At 36.6% G+C, this 16841-nt stretch overlaps 1 protein-coding gene across 2 annotated transcripts in view; it reads left to right on the top strand.

Moving 5' to 3' along the window:
• The window catches only part of PPA2 (pyrophosphatase (inorganic) 2), a 78923-nt gene extending 65847 nt beyond the window's left edge, over window positions 1–13076 (top strand). The window contains exons 8-11 of one of the 2 annotated variants that reach the window (XM_023517034.1): window positions 1726–1811; window positions 3879–3948; window positions 11599–11635; window positions 12666–13076. In XM_023517034.1, the coding sequence (XP_023372802.1) occupies window positions 1726–1811; window positions 3879–3948; window positions 11599–11635; window positions 12666–12694 (222 nt within the window). In that variant the 3' untranslated portion in view covers window positions 12695–13076. The remainder of the gene's footprint in view (window positions 1–1725; window positions 1812–3878; window positions 3949–11598; window positions 11636–12665) is intronic. The other variant, XM_003796336.3, reaches the window with a different exon arrangement.
• Window positions 13077–16841: the final 3765 nt, after the last annotated feature.

The following is a 16841-nucleotide window of genomic DNA, read 5'->3' as shown; positions in this document are numbered from 1 at the left end:
AGTGATTCTTTTCCCTCAGCCTCCCAAGTAGCTGGGACTACAGGTGCCTGCCACAATGCCAGGCTATTTTTGGAGATGGGGTCTTGCTCTGGCTCAGGCTGGTCTCAAACCTGTGAACTCACGCAGTCCACCCTCCGTGGCCTCCCAAGTGCTGGGATTACAGACGTGAGCCACCATGACCAGCCTAATTTATTTTAAAAAAAAAAGGTGTATTTGGTTCATAGTTCTGCAGGCTGTATAAGCGCAGCACCAGCATCTGCTTATGGTGGGCTCCCCAGGCTCCTCTACTCGGGGAGGGGGGAGGTGAAGGGAAGTTAGTGTGTGGGGAGATCACATGGCAAGAGAGAAACCATAGTAAAAGAGAAGGGCAAGTGCCAGGCTTTTCTCAATACCTAGCTTTCTCAGAAACTTAATAGAGTGAGAACTCACTCACCTTTGGGTGAAGGCATTAATCTGTTCATGAGAGATCTTCCCCCATGACCCAGATACCTCCCGTTGGGCCCCGCCTCCAACAGTGGGGATCACATTTCAACATGAGATTTGAGGGAACTAACATCCAAACTATAGCAGAGCCTAACCTAAGAGAATCACATCACATTGCTTTACCATGGTCAGAAGGAAGGCTCTTACCTTTTAGTCTAGGTTTTCCCTGCCATTCCTTTAAGCAAGTCCTAGAATTGGTTGTAAATAATCATAATTGTCTGAATAATTTGCTTGAAAATCTTTCCATGTATTATCCAGATAACAAATTTGATTTCTTGTCCTGTATCTTAAGTGAGACTCCCAACACCATCTCATTGAGAATTAAGCCATCTTGCTTCATCTCAAGCAACCTGAGAGAACTTTTCACAAGTTAAATTTGCCACTATTATCATATCTCAGTTCCCAAGATTCTTTAATTTCTTCATTATCATGATATGTTTACTTGTCATTGAAGGAGAAAGGAACTAGTATGGACCTTTTCTTAAGGAAAAATCTAAGAATTTTCTGCTTTAGAAGAAAAATAAGTTTTTCTGAGATGGTCTTATCAGATGTTCATATATCTAGCAAGAGGTGTTTGTCTCTATTGTTGATTACCCATTTTTACTCACCATATCAATTAGTATGAAGAAAAAGCTTTAAGGGAAGTTTATTACTTTCAGACAGTGGGTAGTCTAAAATTACTTTGTAATTAGAATACTTGCAGTTTTGCTAGTGATTAAAAAAAATAATAGGTACATAGCAACTTAATTAAACACTTTACGTACATCATCTTAGGCATTTTTTTCATCTATTCTGATTTAAATAGGGATAGCAGACTTTTTTTCTTTAAAGGCCACATAGGATATATTTTAGGCTTTGTAGGGTTTCTATCACAACTACTCAACTCTGCTGTTGTAGCCCTGAAGCAGCTATAGGTCAAACATAAACAGACATGACTGTTCAATAAAACTTTATTTACCTAAACAGACGCTAGGCTGGGTTTTACCCACAGGTCCTAGTTTGCCAGTCCCTGATAGAGATCATCCCCATTTTATCCCACTTCATAGATGAAAGAATCGAGGTTTAGTGTGGTGAAGTAACTTACCCACTGTCACACACTCGCTAAATAAGAAAGCCAGAATTTACATGGAGGTTTGCTTGACTCTAGAACTGATGGTCTTAACAATTAAACTGTCATAATGAGTTTAGTTCTAGTAGTATATTAATACTATGATTGCTCTGTCTTTTTTTGTTTGAAACCAGGCTTTTGCTCTTGAAGTTATTGAATCCGCTCATGAATGTTGGAAAGCTTTGCTTATGAAGAAGTGTAATGGAGGGTCTATAAATTGGTAAGCATTTGTCTGTCTTAAGATAAATTTCTGTGTTAAGTAATGTTGTTTTTTATTAATTAGTGCTAGCTGCCATATTATACTATTGAGATTACAGATTTTTTTTAAAGGGATTTGTAACTTTTTTTTACCAATGGAACCCCTTTTCAGTTGGCATTACTGAGTATTGGGCACTGTAAAGCTAGGAATTGATGTGATCCTTTTTCTCGAGGTATTTATGGTTTAGTGGGGTACTGACAGATAAACAGGCATTTAATTGTTATATAACGTGATGTGTGCAAAGATGGGATTTAAAGGAACTTAAACTTGTAAATATATGGTTATTTATTTCATGATAAGAACAGTAAAAGCTTTCTTATCCAACATGATCTGGATCACTACTGGTTAAAAGAAATCAAACAATAGTAACATAACTCAAACATTTCATTTTGGATTAAAACATTTACATGTTTATCATTCATTCATCTTTAGATAAAGACTGAGCCCTTTTCTATATAAATTTCATATAGATTTTGTCTGTACATTTTAATATATAATAGAAAAAGATCCTATAGTCTTTAACGTCTTTAAAGATCCTTAAGTCTTTATAACTTAAAAACCTTTACAGATTTCTTTATGTTCTTTTTTTAAAAATCTTTTTATAGGGTGGTGCCTGTTGCTCAGTGGGTAGGGCACCGGCCATATACACCTGGCCTGAGTCTGCTAAAACAAACAGACAAAATTAGCCAGGTATTGTGGCAGGCGCCTGCAGTCCCAGCTAATAGGGAGGCTAAGGCAAGCGAATCGCTTGAGCCCAAGAGTTTGAGGTTGCCGTGAGCTATAATACCATGGCACTCTACTGAGGGCAACAGAATAAGACTCTTGTCTCAAAAAAAAAAAAAAAAAGTATAAAATACTATTATAAGAGCTTGTTGGAGAAATAAACGTGTAAAGACTTCGTAATATCTAATGTTTTGCTTAGGTCTTTTAAATTTATTTTTGACCTTAATTAGGGAAATATGTAACATACAAAGCTCTGCCTTTTTCAATTTTTATCTTACAGAAAGTACAAACTGGAAAAAAGAATACAAAATTATAGTCTTATAGGTGATAATGCTAACTTTTATAAGATTTTATCCATGCAAACAATGAAAATAAATTCCACATTATTAATCTAGATGAGACCGAAACGGCCACTTACCATAATCACTGTATACTCAGTGTTGCTAACTACAGAGAGAGGTAGACAGATCTTTTTATCACAGATGTCTCAGCATATTTCACAAAGCTATTATAAAAATAAATTTGATAATGTATATCTCTTAGATTACTTGAGGAGGAATATTATATAATGTATTTTACCCATTATTTGTCTCTTTTAAGGATCTGATAATCACCCTTCTAAAAAAAATTCATTTGGCTTTAACTCCCTTTTTTACTACCTCTTTCTGTATCCATTTTATTGTACCAGTTTCTTTGATGAGATTTTAAAAATCAGTCTTCATGTGTTTGAGAGGAAGGATGCCTCTGCTTTCGTCTGGGAAGGAGGCAGCACACAGTGGGGGCAGGCTGTGCAAGTGCAGGGAAGGCATTGGACTTGACAGAGCCTTCACCAGCCAGGAAAGGAGCTGCTACTCTTATGCCTTGCTCAACTGCCCTACTTATGTGAAAACAAGGTTTCCATATTTATATAGTTTCCTCTTTACTCTTTCACATCTGTCTGAGAAAGACATTCCGCATCTTTCAGTAGTCGATTACAGTGTCTGTCTCCTCACTTAGAGAAAATATCTTCCTATAGTCTCATTCTGTAGGTCCAGTTTGGTTCCTCTTTTCTTTAATAAAGGTAAAGTAAGTTGGGTGTTGCTTTTTACATATACCAGGGAGTATAATGCTGTGGAGTACTATATATTTGTAACCTTCCCTGAAAGAATGTATAATAATTTTCAGTTGTCCTAATTTATACTTACTTCCTTCTTCATTGGCTGAAATTATATAGCCAATATGGAGTATTTGGAGTTGGGTTTTTTTTCCTTTTTTGTAATTGTCCTTTTTTAATCCTGTTTAATAATACTCTCCTTTTTTCTCTAGCACAAATGTTCAGGTATGCGATAGTCCTTTCCATTGCACTCAAGAAGAAGCAAGATCATTAGTTGAATCGGTAAGGGGCAAATATCCAAGATATTCTTTAATCTCATAAATGTCTTAGGAAGTCTAGCAGAAATCCTGAAAAATGAGCAGGAGTGGGATGGGAGTTGTAGTTGTTAGAAATGTGGTCAGGGACAGCCTTGCTGAGAAGAGGGCTGACATGATCAAGATTTGTGGAAGTTAAAAGAAGGAGTCAAGTTAGTATCTGGAAAGAGTGTTGCAGGCCACGCTTACGAAGGCCCTAGGGCTCGAAGTTATCTGACATATTCTAGAAGCCCCCAAGGAACCTCGCAGTGACTGGGGGACTAGAGAAAGGATAGAGGAGATGAGGTTGGAAATGTTTGGAGCTGGAAGTGGAAATGGAGGCAAATTGTGAAAGACCCTATGAAGACTATTCTAAGGGTTGTGTTTGTCATTCTGAATGAAGTAGAGAATCATTAAAAGTTTTGAGCAAAGGAGTGATCTGACTGGACAGATTTTAACTAGATCAGTGTAGCTGTATTGGTGAAAATGGATTATAGGAAGATGCAGGAAAGCCAGTTTGTCTTCTCAAAAGTATCAGTTTTGTATCTCTGTAGATCATATTCGGAACTTGGTTTTCGTGGATATTTTTTATTATTTCTTTAAGGAAAAAATAGGGGAAAACAAAAAATTTTTTATGTTTGTCCATGCTTATCTGCCTCACTAATCTTAGATTGAGGCTGTTCCATTAGCTTCAGTTCTGCATTTATAAATAATATAGTAAATACTTTTCAAAATTGGCTGCAAGATTAAAGTTTCTATGTTACATCCTGTTTTTTAATTGCCTCCCATTGTATTTGTAGGAAAACAGTCCTCTTGGAAAAAAATAATGATCAGAAGATATGTTTATGATCTAGATAGCCAGAATAGGAAAATGAGATGAGAAGTTAGAAGCATTAGCAAACAACTTTAATTACACGGCTTGTTAATTTTGTCACCCTTTATAAAAATGAAGAAAGCGCTATACTGAATGATTTTTCACTAAGAATATTGTGACAGAAATTCTAAATTTAGAGAAACTAGGCCCTTTTCATGAGTCCAATGGCACTTAACAAATGCTGGTTTCATCATTAAATATTTGTCAATCAAAGAATTGCCCTATTAATTCTTTCATTAGTGATTCAAGATTCTCACAGTCCATATTAGTTAACACTTTCTCATAAAGAGTTTATCACCTTGTAATAATGAAAGTCCTTACAGTAAAAACATTGTGACTTGGTATTTCCTTTCTTTGGAAGCACACTGAAATGTTTGGCTCATTCTGTTCATGTACATGAACATTTTCGGGTCTCTGTATTTTGCTATATATTACACTGTCTTCAAAGTACTACCAGTTTTGGTTTGTCCTTTGGTTGCTCAGAATAACTGAAGACATTGAATTCATCCATCAAACTTGATCAGATTCTGACCTTATCAAGTCCTGGGCTTGTGTGGAAACAAATTATAAAACCCCAAATTTGCAATTTTAGAATAGGGTAACTTTTGGTAAGTGGCTACTTTTAAAATACACCAAGAAAAGAAATGGACTAAACTTTTGAGTGGCAATAGAACTGCTGTAGGAAGCATATACTGCAGATCAGAACCTAATTAAGTATAGTATTGAGAGCAAAAATATTAAGTAGTTATCAAAAAATATGTACAGATCAATGAGAAAAAATTCAATCACTATATCCAAGAAAAGCAAAATACAAGCCAACAGATTAATGAGTATTATTAGGAATCCTTTTAGAAACAAAAAACAAAAAATGCCTACAGAAACCATTTATTGTACTTAGGTTAGAGATCTTAAGAAGGCTAGATCTAGAGGAGATTTCAAAAGGAAAATTGAAATGATCAGAATGATTCTTGAGTTTGGATTATGAATATAGATGTTTGAATTGTGTGCAATAATGAAAAGTATGATTGTGTCAAAAACAAATTGTGTTCATTCGATCCCAACACACTAGGGATCCATGAGAGGAAAGGGCTCTGATTGTCCAAGATATGCACTGGGAATAGGACTAATATTCTGTAACGTTTCAACTACAGGACTACTTCAATACATATTTTTGTGAAGTTTTTAAATCTTTGCCTAATTTTAGAGCCAAACAATTGAGGTTCTTTCCAAAAACTGGAGAATTTTATGACCAGCAGCTTTATTTCAGGGAACAGAGTTTAGAACAATTTATAGAAGACAAAGCCTGTGTATCTGAAAGGCTATATTTTGCCAATATTAGTTGATATTCTTTCAAGATACTTGATTTGAGTACTTGGTTTAAGATGCTACTTTTAGGACCCTGTGTTGTACGTAAATATTATTTTGAAAATATGTTGAGAAGATTGAAATCAAATTTATAAGAGTAAGATAATCAATACTATATAATTAAAACAATACATAATTTTTCAAGTATTTGTGGACGTTTTCAAAAATTGTGTAGCTATTAAGCTGCAAATAGTTGCAAAAAATGCCAAAGTGTTGTCATTATACAGATCACATTATCTGTCCATTATATCTGTCTATTATATATCTGTAATATAATCAATATGAAAATGCTGAAAGGTAAAAACACTAATTCATGCATTTGGAAATTTTAAAATGCTTATAAGCAAGTCAAACCACCAGTGAATTATAAAAGACTAAAATATTTTAAATGGAATGATAACTAAATCAGAGTATTTAGTCAAAACTTGAGCAGTGCAGCAAAAATAGTTCTCAAGAGACATTAAATATATACAGTACAGCAGAAATGTAGAAAGAAAATTAAACATTCAACCCAACAATTATTCAGGGATTGTTTTTGTCTTTTTATGATAGAAAGAAAATTATAAAATAGAGCAAATATTTAATGAAGTAGAAAACAAATAATGGCAGAAGTCCAAGTAAAACAAAATCTAGGTTTTCTTTTTTTAACACTAATAATGTAGACCTATGACAAAGGGATGATGAAATAAATACAGCAGGCACAAATAAAATGCCAAGAATTACAGTGAGGCTGTAACTATGGCTATATTTAAATAGACAGGATACTATGCGGTGCTTTTGGCAATACCTTTCTAAACACAGATAGCTTGACAGTTTTGCTTAAAATATAAATTACAAATATTAAATCAAGAAGAAATAGAAAACCCAGGTAGACTCATATCAGTTTAAAAGAATATTTAATCATGAAGATAGTAATGTCTCTCACGTTAATTAATAAAGTCAAATCATTTTTTCATCAGAATCCCAGTGGGAGTTTTCACTGAACTTGATAGGATTATTTCTAAAGTGTTTATGAAGGTTAAAAATAACCTAGAAAGGATTAATAAATTTATGTAAAAGAAATAAAAACTGCACGTGGTTAAAGGTATCATAAAATAAGTTACAAGATGAGCCATTTGTTGGAAGATTTGCACATAAATGACAAAAGGACTGTCATCTGAAATGATAAACTTATTCAAATAAAGAAGAAAAAGATAACCCAGTGGGAAAAAGGCGAATGGTGTGACTAGACAACTCACAAAAGAGGAAACTTAAAACAACCAGTTGTGAAAATTTGCTTTATCTTAATCGCAATTAGTGACATAAAAATAAGACAAAATATAATTTTATAGTTGTCAGATTTCCAAAAGTTTAGACATTAAGCAAAATTGGGAAAAGTTTAAATTAGATCATTTGTGAGATTTTCTACTATTTGTTAACTGTAGTCATTTTATTGAATAAATGATTGAACTTTATGAGCCACGTACAGACTCAGCCATGTAGGACTGAGGAGTGAGTCACACTTATTGCTAAAGGATTCCAGACCTCTGTTTGGAGTAGAATCACAGACTGTTAATCCTCATGTTGTCTAGTAAAGCAGGATGGTTTAGATTGTTTTAATGTGTCATGTTTGTTACTTTGAACCAGGTGTCCTCGAACTATGCCCCGCGGGCCACATGCAGCCCGCCTACAACATTTATCTGGCCTGCCCGGTGTTTTTGCTGCCACTGCCTGTCCTGCTTAGCAGCAGACTCATCCCGGGGCCCAAAGTCTGTCCCTCCAGCGGTCTGAGGGACAGTGAACTGGCCCCTGTTTAAAAAGTTTGGGGACCCCTGCTTTGAACAAATGTAAACTATAGATGAAAATACTCATAGGGACCTGTGGAGTTATTTGAAGGAGAGACACTTTAAATACAGAGCAGCTGTTTTAATAGTTCATGTTAGTTTCAAATACGGTTTATAGGCCAGGCTCGGTGGCTCACACCTGTAATCCTAGCACTCTGGGAGGCCAAGGCAGGTGGATCATTTGAGTTCAGGAGTTCAAGACCAGCCTGAGCAACAGGAAGACCCCATCAGCTACTTGGGAGCTGAGGCAAGAGGATCGATCACTTGAGCCTAAGAGTTTGAGGTTGCTGTGGGCTGTGATGTCACAGCACCCTACCCAGGGCAACAGAGTGAGACTCTATAAAAAAAAATAATAAAAATTAAATTACTGTTTATATATGAATAGAGACAGAGGCAAGAGTAAGATTTCTTTGGTTGATAAAAGAAATACTGTGGTAATGAGAACACTGGATTTTTTTGAACAAAATTAGAAAGATTCATGAGAAGTATTGTTGAGATGGGGAAGAGGATGAGAGCATCTTTAGAGAGTAGAAAATAGTACTCATCCGTGTGTGCAGAATTTATCTCAGATGAGTAAAGGGTACCCATATTCTTTACCTATTATGAAATTAAAAGAAATAGGTAACTGAAAGCCCTTTCTCAGTTTCTTACAATGGAAATGTAATGATAGTGACCACTGAGAGTGGAGAGCTGGGATCGAGGTACCACTCCCTGTAATATAAGCGAGCGTTACAGCTGTCATTATGTTTAGGAATCAGAAAATAATTGACAGCAGGTAAACAGTTAAATAGTTGATGTTTATCATGAACCCATTCTTATTATTGTTTTCAAATTTAAATGACAATGTCCTGTTTAATGTGGAAATGTCTTTAAAAAATTACTTTAAACTTTGTCATTATCTCTGAGTGTCAGACTTATCCATGATGTTTCCTTTTTTATTAATAAAAGGCTTTGTGTGTTTGTATATATTTGACTAGTCAAGAAATATATTTTTAAAAAGAAGAAATAAAACTATTCTGGGTATCATTTTTTAGGTAAATTGTAGTAATAAATATTTTAGATAGAGTAGCTTTTATATTTCTTTTCTGTACTGCTTTTTAGGTTAATGAGAAGTTGCTCAATTATTCTATTTTTAGGCACAATCCATTTGTTTTCCTCTGAAATGTTTGGCAGCTCCAGCAAAAAGCAGCTGCTGATTTTAAACAGGAAATCTAAACAACTAGTTTTCCAACAAACTTTGTATAAAAAATGTCCTGCACAATTGTACATGTGTAACAATTTCAAAGAATAAGCAAGTTAGTCTGTTTTATAGTCTATTTAGGAAAAAAGAGCTATCAAAGGCCAAATGCCTAATCTCAATATGTATAATTTCTATGTTGTAGTGTTACTGTCACACCCAGAGTTAAGTCTTGCTATTCTTAAAACCAACCAGGGTTAAGCACTTTTTCCACGTGAAGAAGCTGAATAGAATTTTTCTTCTTTTTTTGAAGTACTTGGAAAAACCCAAGGAAGTTTTTAAGAAAAATTATAAAGGAGTCTTTTTTATTTACATGATTACATCATCCTTTTCTTAGACATAAAGTAAATAAAACAAAGTCTTCTTTAGTCAGCTTATTCTTAAAACAAGGTAGAAGGAAAAATAACTGTCAACTATTTGTGATTTGGGAGAATGTATCTGAGTCTGCCAGAGAAACAGAACCCATTAGATATGTATACATGTAAAGAGATTTATTATAAGAAATTGGGGCGTGTGATTATGGAGGCTTAGCAAGTCCAAAATTTGCCTTTGTGCCAGCAGATGATGCAGGTGCAGTGTGGAGGCCGGCAGCCTAGAGACCTGGCGGAGCCAGTTATGCCGATGAAATCCTCAAGCTGTCCGCTATGACTTCCCTCTAGTTTGGGAGAGGCAGGTCTTTTTGTTCTATTTAAGCCTCATCTGATTGGATGAGGCCCACCAGCTCTATAGAGGGCATTCTGCTCTGTGCAGAGCGCACCTGTTTAAATGGTAACCGCCTGTGAAAACAGCCTCCAAGTTGACCCAAGCATTAACTATCAAGGGAATAGTTTAATATGGCAGGATGTGGATTTTTCTTCTTGCTGGGTGATCCCTATTCCTTGCCACCCTTAGATCTAAGCCAGGCAAGCCCTCCAATCCTGCTTTTAGAGGGTTCTACTTTGGCCCTTATCTAGTCACATCCCTCTCCAGAGGGTAGGAAGACCAAAGTTATGGACTCCCCAGGAGCCATGCCTCCATTCCAGACCATTTCTGTCTACCCAAGACCCTGGAGTTCTTTGCCCAGATAGCTTTGAGTCTGTCTCTAGGCCTGTGTGGAAACTTGGCACACATATCCTCAGGTCCACGCTCCTGACTCTGTGGCCATGTCCCCACTATTACTTCTGCAGGGGCCAGTGCATGGCTGTCTTAAGGTAGAGGGTATATAGATGTGCAGGCTGGGATTTCTACCCAGGTGCAAATGAAGACTTTGCAGTGCAGACTGGAGCCTGAGGTAGTACTACAGAGAGGAGTGGCCAGCATGAAGGAAGGCCATCTGCCTCTTGTTCTCTCTCTGCCACGTTCAACATGTGACTCCCAGGTGTCTGGAGACCTCAGTGAGAGCTTCCAGGTCATTACCAAGGTATATTTATCAAAACAATAGGGTGGAACATTTTTAATAGATATTCATCACTTCGTTAACTTGATTTATTGTAACTTTTAAATGCTGAACTGTATGGCATGAGGCCTTCTACTTGTTCCTCGGCTCTAGACCTCTCAAATGTTAGAGGCAGGTCTTTCCTGTTGAAGTAAGCAAATTCATAGAATTCGAAGTTGATCATTAAATTTGAAATCTGAAAAGTTTGTAATAAAGTTAGGGGCTAGGGGTTATCTGTACAAAGGAAGAGTTTGTAGTTGGAGAAGGACCTGCATGTTCCATGTCTTGACTTGGTTGGTGTCTTCATTTTAATGATTCCTGAGACTACATAGGCTTTATGCCTTCTTCTGTATGGATAATGGATATCCCACGAAAATGTTGGTTTACAAGAAAATATATTGTTCTAAATTAGAGAAAAATATATATCAGAAACTTCTCTTCGAATTTGTCTACTGTAAATTATATTACATATGTTCTAAGAATCTTGGCCCAGCCATCAAAATAAACAGAAATATTTAAAAGTTCTAGAAAACAGATAAATTATATAATGTGTGTCTGTGTCTGTGTGTGTGTTCATGTGTGTTTAAGTATGTTTTATTTTTGTTGTCAAGACGTCAGCCCTGGAAGTAACTGAAAGAAAACCTCTCCTCACATTCTTAACTCCAAGACCTTCAGTGGTTCCCATGAGTTAATGATAGAAAGGATTTCCAAGCATGCTTTATTTATTTGACTCTATGTGTGTGGTTTGTTTCCTCTGAAAGAGTGAGCAGTGGTAAGAGAACACGAGGAAGAATATTTACTCTTTTCAGGTTAGAGAACCATCGTGTGTAAACTTTGATCTGTAATTCCATGAAAAAAAATTTCTGGATGCAGTTTCCATTTACAAATATTTATCTTAACAGGGATTCTTTCTCTGTTCTTTTCAGGTATCATTTTCACTGAATCAAGAAAGTAATAAAGAAGGTATAGTATATTTTGGTTCATAAAGAGAGAAATACATGTATTCGTTTGCAGTAGTGGAAACTAAAAGTAATAAAATAGATTAATTATAGAAATGCAGTAAAACTAAGTAAAGTATATTTTTAATACTCATTTAAATTTTCAGGTGAAATATCTTGTTTCCTAATTTCAAAAACTGTGGAGGAGAACATTTATTACTTTTAGGCTCGAAAATGGCTTGATTGTGTAGTGACTTGTGTATGTGAAGTACTGAGAGATTCCAGCCAGTTCCGATAAATTTAAATAGACTTAACATATTTGAATCTGGGAGATATTATCTTATTTTAATGAATTACTCATTTTAGCTGAAGATTTTAAAATGAAAATTAATATTATAATAGGATTACATATAATTTAAATATTTTTATTGCCATTATTTGAAGCTGTTTTAAGAACCAAAAATGTTCTGTGGTATAAACTTCAAAATATAAGCATGTGAATATATCAATTACCTTTCAAAATATGTAACACATGTATAGAAGAATATTCAAAATGAGCATTATTGACTATGAGTCAAGTTATAAGATTTTTAGAAAGGAGTAAATCTATAGACATGATTTCATGGGAAAGCAAGCTATTATATTCCTTATATGGTAAGTGAACAGATTGCTTCTTTATAGTACTGTCCCATTTTCGGTATTTCATAGTCAGATTTTTTACAATACAAGGTTTTTCTCAACCTTCATGCGGTAGCTAGGGTAGTAACTTATGTATTGTTCTTTAGAAGCTAAAATGACCCAGAAAGATAAATAGAGTAGGAAGGCTCTGGAACTTTTAATGTAGCTTTATATAAAGCTTGAGCCAAATAAGAGAGCTTAAGATAGACGTTTAAAGGAAAGTAGCATTAAGTAGAGAAATGTGATGTACTAAGCTTGTGACTGTTTTTATCTGTCTGCATACTTCCTAAAGGTCTAAATCAAATTTGTCTTATCCCTCCCTCCCTCTTCCTCTTTACCCCTTCCCCAACACCCTTCTTTCCCCATTTTAAACGCAGAGCAAGTGTGGCACTTCCTTGGCAAGTGATGGGAGCATTTGAAATTCTGCCATCAAGATTTTAAACTCCAAGGACTCCAAGTCTTCCTTTTCCCCTAGTGCAGAGATAGTGAGGTCTATGAGCATTTGCTGACTTCCTGTGAAAACTTCCTTTTTTCAAACTTTTTGAGAAATGAAATATATAAATAAATACTAAAATTTTTGAATTAGTCTTCTTTGGATATTTACTGATATAAAAGGAAAGGATTTGGTTTCGTTTCGTAGCAGAAATTTAGAAGCATTGAGTTTTAAATAAGTTCTAATTTCTATGTCTGAGGGACCCCAATGATTTTATTAGCTTTTATGTCTATAGTTTAAATGTAAAAATTATAAATTTATTAAGTTAATAAAATTTAGACTGTTCTCAGTATTATAATCCTGTGGTACCATTTTCAGGTTCATTGCTGATACCGGGTTTATTTAGTCAAACTCTTCCCTCCCTTATTGGTTCCTATGCAAATCTGGTGCCTTTATTAAAGCTCTTCCCTGAAATTTACTGTTTTGGAGGTCCTTAACTCATTTTGACCCTTGCCAGTCCCTTTAGTTTCAGTTCTCATCTTTGTGGTGATGACTCCTAAATCTGCACAGGAAGCCCAGGTCTCTCTCTTCCAGCTCTGCCCATAGGACATCTCTTTAAATGCCTTTGATCCCTCTTGTCCAAGCCGGAACTCATCTCTCTTTACACATATGTTTCTCCTTCCTTGTTTCTGAGCAGTGGGATTAACATTCTCCTGGTCTTCCACTTGAAGCCTTGAAATCACATTGAACCCCTCTTGACTCACAAAGATGATCGAAGGTTTCCTTACTGTGGTCCTTGTTATTTTATCCCCAACTGTGCTGTTTTTTTCCTTGTTTCCTTGGACTCTTGTGACAGCTTCCTGTCTCTTCTCCTCATCCCCACTGCTGAGTTCAGGGTCATGTTTTCTCGCCTTTTAGCTAACCGAGTGGTGGTTCTACCTCTGGCTTTTCTCCATCCTCCACATTTCCAAACTGATTTTCAAAAGCATAGATCCTATCTTGTATTTTTCTCAGAATGCCTTCAATAGTTTACCATAGTCCTAGCAATAAAAATTCAGACCCTCATTTCCCCAAGAGACCCATCCTCCAGCCAGGCCGTGCTGCTCTCTCCTGCAGACACCCCTTACACACCCCTCCCAGTGCTGTGACTTTTCCTTCCTTTCTCTTTGTATTATCATCATTAGCACATTGCATGTACTACTGTGCTTTGGACTCCACAAAGCGCTGCTATAATAATTCCTGTTTATTGAGTACCTACTGTATATCAGGCAGTATTTTAAATATTACATATGTATGTGCCCTATGAGGTAGAGACTGCCCACTTCCTACTTGAAGCTCTGAGAAGTTCTATAACTTCTCAAGGTCACACAGCTAGTAAGTGACCTAGAGAGGTGACCACAGAGCCTTACTTAGAACCTATGACTCTGTGGTTTTTTCACCTCTCTATTCATATAGCTTCTCACGTACAGTTTTGTGATATAGGCAAAGCTCAGAGCCACCCCTATTTTATAGGTAAGAAAATAGTCACAGAGAGTTAAATCATTTGCCTGGGGTGAATAGCAGTGTTTTCTTGAATTGTCTTTGAGAACACGTAAACCTCTTTGAGGGACAACGTAGAGTGTAAGGAAAGTATAGATTGCTCTTGATTTTATTGTTGTATTGATTTTTTTAATTGTAAAAATAAGACAAAGAACAACTATTATTGTAGTTGTTGTAAAAAATAAAGTGGAATCGTTAAGGGATGAATTATATACTTGTGGCATGTGGCATATGAGTCCCTGGGAGCTAGAAGAAAGAAGCCAAGGGCCATCCTCTCGTGGGGTGGCTCACGCCTCGCATTCGGCTGCCCCCCTGGCAGTGAGGAGGATGCAGACGCTGCCTGGTCAGTCCTCCTTGCTGGAGAGGTCACTCGATTCTCTACAGTACTCCAGTCAGTCACAGTTGTCTTCATAGTGTGTGATTTTACAGAATTATAATCTTAGGAAGGATGTAACTTTGAAATTTAATTTTTCTTTTTTTTATTCTATTGTAAGCCTCTTTCCATGTTGCTATGTAATCAACATGGTTGTTATGGTGATGATTACATTTCATTAAGTAGCTATTTCATGATTTTTTCAGATTGTCTTTTAGACTAGCTAACAACTAAATTGAGTAGACCTTTTTTTTAAATTATATTTTTAACATTCTTAAACTAGTGACAGTGACTTCATACTAAATACTTGGAAAGGAAAACTAGTGGGAAAAGATAGGGTGTTAAAACTACATAAAACAAACGAGGAACCAAAATTTACCCTTGGATGGGATTTTAGATAATACCCACAGCCTGTTCCCATGGGTGTGGAAAATCACAGGGGACAGGCTATCCAAGAATCATTTTTCTCAAACTTGTTATAATTACAAATATCCGAAATTCTTAGGAGCTTCATTTGTTTCACGTATAGAGACAGATTCCTTTTGCATATGACATACATTTTCAGCAGTTCCTGTACGCATGAATAACAGCATGGTTTGTTCCCAGAGGGGGATCATTGCCTTGCCAGAGGTCAAGGTATGTCTTGCCACGACTCACTTATCTTTACTTATTACACTATCTTGTTATCACGTGGTAAGTCAAATTTTTAAATTCTAGTTGCCTTCTGTTGTTTTCCTCCTCCTTTCTACATTCTGTCCAAGGTGTATATAAGTGTTTGTCTATAGATTCTATGCAACACTTGCATCAGAATCTCGGAAAATGCTTCCCTAAAGTACAGATTCCTGGCATTTCCGTCATTTTTCCACTCCCCTCATGAGTCTTACACATAGTTTTAAACCCCATATTCTAGATCTGTGGCCCCCAAGTCCACACAGCATCACCACCTGAACTTTACTTCCTGTCCCTTCCATCCCTTCCGTTCCTTTCCCTCCTTCTCACCACCATCCATGGAAAAATCATCTTCCATGAACTGGTCCCTGGTGCCAAAAAGGTTTCGATCCATGGCCTGTTAGGAACCAGGTCACACACTAGGAGGTGAGTGGCGGTGAGCCAGTGAAGCTTACTCTGTATTTATAGCATTCCCCATCACTTGCATGGTCATCTGAGTTCTGGTTCCTATCTCACCCTCCCCTCCTGATCCATGGAAAAATTATCTTCCATGAAACTGGTCCCTGGTGCCAAAAAGGTTGGAGACTGTCTTTCTAGATCATATTGGGAATTGTTCAGTGTTAACATTCTATTAGAGATTACCCCTAAGAAGAGGAGAAAGAAAATCAGGTGTCTTCCTCTGTAGTGTTTTGGTTTAAAATAAGTAAATTCACTATACCCGATGAGAATAACTTGGTTTCTGATTTCTAAGTTATCAACTCCGTTACATAAAGTAGCTGAACCCATAGTGGTTGGACTCCTGACCAGCCCCACACCTGGGCTCACGTCTTCCTGAGACTTAGTGAGAAACAAGCCTCTGCCTCTGATGTGACAGCTTTGGAGGAGTCGGAACAGTGAAGGCTCCCACCTTCCCTGAGAGGGATTAGCGGGGATAATGGTGCCTACAGAAGATAGAAGAGCTTTGTAAAACGTGTGAGCCCTAGCCACAGATGAGGGTTTCTGTGGTTGACCTCTTGAGACTAAACTCTACTTCTCAGATTATTCCTGTTTATGAAAGGAGCTAAGAGCCCAGAGCATCTGGGAAAGAAGGCATCATCTGTTCTTCCCTTCACTCAAGAAGTATTTATTGAGCTCTCTTCCTGCCAGGTCCAGCCATGCTTCTGTCAGTCACATTCTGAGTGCCACAACGCCAAAAGGACCGAACTTCACCCTAAGAGGAAATGAGTTCTCCCCTCAATTCAGAATACCCACTAGGAAGATAGAGCACTCTCCTGCTTTTTAAATAACAGTGGCAAAGGATTGGTCAGGCAGAAAGTGCAGGGGGACTAGTCCAGAAGCCATGGTGTAACTATGATTTTAATTACTAAAATCTGTTTTTAGACATGCATCTTCATTTATGCTGTTTGAAATTTTGTTCAACAGTTATTTACTGGCTGCCTTTAGGTAAGTGCCAGGTAGTATTCTAACTTTTTAGGATACATTCGGACAAAACAGATGGGATCACTGCTCTTGTGATATTTGTGTTTTTTATGGGGAGGA

This window comes from Otolemur garnettii, unplaced genomic scaffold, assembly GCF_000181295.1.
Source record: "Otolemur garnettii isolate 467f Iridium unplaced genomic scaffold, OtoGar3 scaffold00103, whole genome shotgun sequence".
In the NCBI taxonomy this organism is placed as follows: Eukaryota; Metazoa; Chordata; class Mammalia; order Primates; family Galagidae; genus Otolemur; species Otolemur garnettii.
Note: the sequence above shows the minus strand (reverse complement) of the source record. Positions and strands in the feature narration are given on the sequence as shown.